General features: G+C 52.1%; 1 protein-coding gene across 1 annotated transcript in view; it reads left to right on the top strand.

Annotated features, from left to right (window-relative positions):
* Positions 1 to 354: 354 nt before the first annotated feature.
* The window catches only part of KHNYN (KH and NYN domain containing), a 7,107-nt gene continuing 3,188 nt past the window's right edge, over positions 355 to 4,273 (top strand). The window contains exons 1-4 of the mRNA XM_008069698.2: positions 355 to 662; positions 1,189 to 2,318; positions 2,456 to 2,586; positions 2,674 to 2,770. Of these exons, the coding sequence (XP_008067889.2) occupies positions 447 to 662; positions 1,189 to 2,318; positions 2,456 to 2,586; positions 2,674 to 2,770 (1,574 nt within the window). The 5' untranslated portion in view covers positions 355 to 446. The remainder of the gene's footprint in view (positions 663 to 1,188; positions 2,319 to 2,455; positions 2,587 to 2,673; positions 2,771 to 4,273) is intronic.

The raw sequence follows: 4,273 nt of genomic DNA, 5'->3' as shown, positions 1-4,273 counted from the left end.
CAGCCGGGAGGCCCCAGAGCGCAGCCTAGTTCAAGTCCCGGGTGAGGATTCACCTCGAACTCGGAGCTGTCGGACTCGGAGGTTGCAGAGTTCCCGAGGAGAAGAGACTGTCTTGTCGCCCGTTCACTACTGGCCTCCAGACCGAGTTGGAGCCCCTCACCCTTCCTGCTCAGCGCAGTTGTCATAATTTTCCTGGGGCCAGACGCCGATCCCAGATAGACAGCGTGTTTACCCTCGACTCCCCCTGTTCCTCAGACTCCCCGGAGGGAAGCCCCGCGGCTCGATAATCGGACACATTTCCTCCCTACCCCTAAGATGGACTCAGACGCTTATAGCTTCCTGGGTTTGTAACTAGGTGCGACCTGTTGATAGATAGCTGGTGTAGACTAGGGGATCAGGATTTGCGGGGACAGCGAGGCTCTGAGCTGCCTTCTCCCCTTCCAGGGATGGGGGAAGCAGCCATGCCTACCTGGGAGTCTGGCTCTCCGTCCCCAGACCGCTTTGCGGTGTCTGCGGAGGCAGAGGGCAAGGTGCGGGAACTGCAGCCCCATGTCCAGCGCATCTTCGGGGTGGGGATGAGCATCCTCCCCAAGGACTGTCCGGAGAACCCCCACATCTGGCTGCAGCTGGAGGGCCCCAAGGAGAACGCCAGCAGAGCCAAGGTGAACTCCTCCTCTCCCCCGATTCTTCCAGGGACCATGGACTCCTTCCCGGGTGGCAGAGGAGAGGAGGGGGTTGGGGAATGTCTCTCCTTGGTTGTCTTGCTGGCAACCTCAGCGGCCCTGAGCTCTGAGGAACCTTCCAACTCTATTGGTCTGGAATTTCAGTTTTATTTTTACTGTGATGGCCCGGATTCTGCCAGGACTTGGGGACAAATCATTTTGTGCTCTTTGAGAGAGTAGAGCTAATGGGACTGAGCAAGTAGGCCCCAACATGTAATTCACTGTGGGGTGGGAGGGTGGGACACATTGCTTCCTTTGGAGTCAGGCTGCGGTTCCAGTATGGCTTCACCACCCGTCTGCTTTGTGATTGGCGTCTCAGTTTACTTATTTGTAAAATGAGAATAATAGTACCATCCACACAGATACTCCAGGCATCCTGGAGCTGAGGGGTGAGCAATGAGCCTGAAGGGGTAGCTGGGCCACTGAGGATTCCAGCAGTTTACTTTTCTAACCTTCCCCCTGCCAGGAGTACCTGAAGGGTCTCTGCAGCCCGGAACTGCAGGATGAAATCCACTACCCGCCCAAACTGCACTGCATCTTCCTGGGAGCCCAGGGCTTCTTCCTTGACTGCCTGACCTGGAGCACATCTGCCCACCTGGTGCCTGGGGCGCCTGGCTCACTGATGATCAGTGGTCTGGCTGAGGCCTTTGTCATGGCTCGGAGCCGACTGGAAGAGCTGGTGGAGCGGCTGAGCTGGGACTTTCTGCCAGGGCTGTCCCCTGGAGACTCTCAGTGTGCTGGAGTGCTGAGAAACTTCTTTGCCCTGTTGCAGTCCCGGGAGGATGCTCACAGACAGGCCCTGCTGCAGCTGCCCCTGGCTGTCCAGGAGGAGCTGCTAAGTTTGGTGCAGGAGGCATCTGGTGGCCAGGGGCCGCAAGCACTCCCCTCTTGGGAAGGGAGGAGCCCAGGCTTTCTGAGTTCTCAGTGCCTGGGAGTCAGAGCTCCCTCTAGTGATGCCAGGGAGTCCCTAGACGCTGGATCTATGGGGCTAGGAGAGTCAAAGGGAGCAAGGGGAGAGAGTTATGCTGTGGAGAAGGAGGGTGGGAAAGAGAGCCGTCCCGGGGAGATGGATTTGGGGTGGAAGGAGCTACCTGGGGAAGAGGCCTGGGAAAGAGAAGGGGCCTTCAGGCCACAGTCAGGGGGTGGAGGGGTGAGGGAGGCGGGGCCCCTGAAAGGGAAGGCCCTGGGAAAGGAGGGGGTGCCTCAGGAAAGAGGAGGGATCTGTGTCCAGGATGAGCCTCCTGGTGTCCGTGGCTCATGTCAGAGGGCAGCTCAGGCCCGGGGAGCCACTCTCCTCCAGCGGCTCCACAACGGGAATGCCTCGCCTCCAAGAGTGCCCAGCCCTCCACCTGCGCCTGAACCCCCATGGCATTGTGGAGACCGGAGTGACAGGGGAGACGGGGGAGACAAGCAGCAGGCCATGGCTCGAAGTCGGGGGTCTCCCTGGAAACGAGGAACCCGGGGAGGCAACTTGGTGACTGGCACACAGCGTTTCAAGGAGGCCCTACAGGATCCCTTTACCCTGTGCCTTGCCAACGTACCTGGCCAGCCAGACCTCCGCCATATTGTCATTGACGGCAGCAACGTGGCCATGGTGTGAGTACCTGGTGGGGCTAAGGGTCTTGGGAAGGAGAGATGAGACAGGCATCTCTGTCCACCTTGGGGACATATGCTGAGGGGCTGGCACTGCAGCCAGGCTCCCAGGCCCCTCCTCTGACCCCTTCCCACTGCAGGCATGGGCTTCAGCACTATTTCTCCAGCCGGGGCATTGCTATTGCTGTCCAGTACTTCTGGGACCGTGGCCACCGTGACATAACTGTCTTTGTGCCTCAGTGGCGCTTCAGTAAGGATTCCAGGGTCAGAGGTGAGTTGGGCCTGGCCTTCCTTTGTGTCGTGGGGTAGGCTCTTGTTTCCACCTTGAGGAGAATCCCTTTCTGTTCTTTTTCTATAGAGAGTCACTTCCTGCACAAGCTGTACTCCCTCAGCTTGCTCTCACTCACCCCCTCACGCGTCATGGATGGCAAGAGGATCTCTTCCTATGATGACAGGTACTTGCTCCTCTCCTGGTCCCAGGCTTGATATCCAAGGAGCCCAGTGGGAGACTGAGGGAGAGAGAGAAACTCCTGATGGTTTATGCTGTCTGTAAGTCTCGGTAGTGGGAATGGGGCCAGTTATTCCTTTATGTGCCCTTTGGACTGGGCATGTAAAGTTGTCCTGGGGGTGAGAGGAGGTGAACTATAGACAACTGTGTTTGTACACTTGTCATTCATTCTTCCTTCGTCAAACTACATGATACTCGTCTTTATATAGTGCCTTAGTGTTTAGAAAATACCAGTTTAATGGAAAGATGGGAAAGCTGGTGACATGAATAGATGCCTTCTTATAACCTGAATTCCTAAACATGTGGGGAAATTTCCCCAACATTCTGGAAAAACCAGAATAACATTCAAAATAACAAGTAAAATGAAGAAACACAATCCATGAATAATAGGAGTGTACAAAAAAACAAACATGATATAGTAGATCGCTGGATTTAGAATGGAAAGATTTGAATTTGAGCCCAAGTTGCACATACTCATTGGCTTTGACTGTGGACCCATCTCTTAGTGAATTAGCCTCTTTGTCTCAGGGTCCTCCTCCATTTATTCACCCTCCTTATGACTATCTAAAGAAGAGAAGTATGTGCTTGCCATGCTCAAGGTGCTAGGCAAGAGTACAGTAACATTTCCTCTTAACTTTGCATGGGGCCTATCAAGTGTGGCAGTGCTTATTATCTTCATTCTACAGATGTGGAGACAGAGGGTCAGAGTGGTTACCTTTTTAGCAAAGGGAAATTAGATCTCAAAACTGTCAGATGGTTTAGATGAAAAACACAGGATACATTTCTGCCACAGTATACATACGTGGTGTGAGAAATGGGCAGATTTTATAAAGCTAATTAACCAACTAAAAATTTTTACAAGTTCTTTATTCTTTCAGTCATTTTTCAGTTTTTAAAAATGAGTTTCCAAACCGCAGTGATCATATACTTTGTCTTTTCAAATACTTATCTTTTACTCCTTAACAAGTAAGTGATATTCTACAAAAAGGCAGTTTGCTTTCTCCCGATGCTATTCTATTTATGTCTGGGTTTCACAGATTATCCATGATATGGATGTATCTTCTGTTTTAGTTCTTTCCACACCAACATTGAAACAGAATTGAAACTGAAGATTGAGTCAGTTTTAATGACTTTTAAAGGCACATCCCTGCGCACTTGTATAGGACCTGGTAGGCAGATAACATATCGATTGGGAATTTTGCCCAGTAGCAGTGAACAAGCACAGTGGTGCACAGCGCAGGCCCACTGGATGAACGCAGCTGAACAACATACAACATAACATGCCAGAAAGTATCTTTTGTATATTATACATTTATGTCATTCCCTAGTTTCTCAGACAGAAACTCAGAACCAGATATCTGTCATGCCTGATCCTGATTACTGGTCCCCGTCTTTCTTTCTTTTTTTTTTTGAGTTGGAGTCTCACTCTGTCGCCCAGGCTGGAGTGCAG

Source organism: Carlito syrichta, unplaced genomic scaffold (genome assembly GCF_000164805.1).
Source record: "Carlito syrichta isolate Samal-C Ts95f unplaced genomic scaffold, Tarsius_syrichta-2.0.1 Scaffold312194, whole genome shotgun sequence".
NCBI classification, from domain to species: domain Eukaryota; kingdom Metazoa; phylum Chordata; class Mammalia; order Primates; family Tarsiidae; genus Carlito; species Carlito syrichta.
The sequence above is the reverse complement of the archived record's forward strand: the minus strand, read 5'-3'. Positions and strand labels throughout refer to the sequence as shown.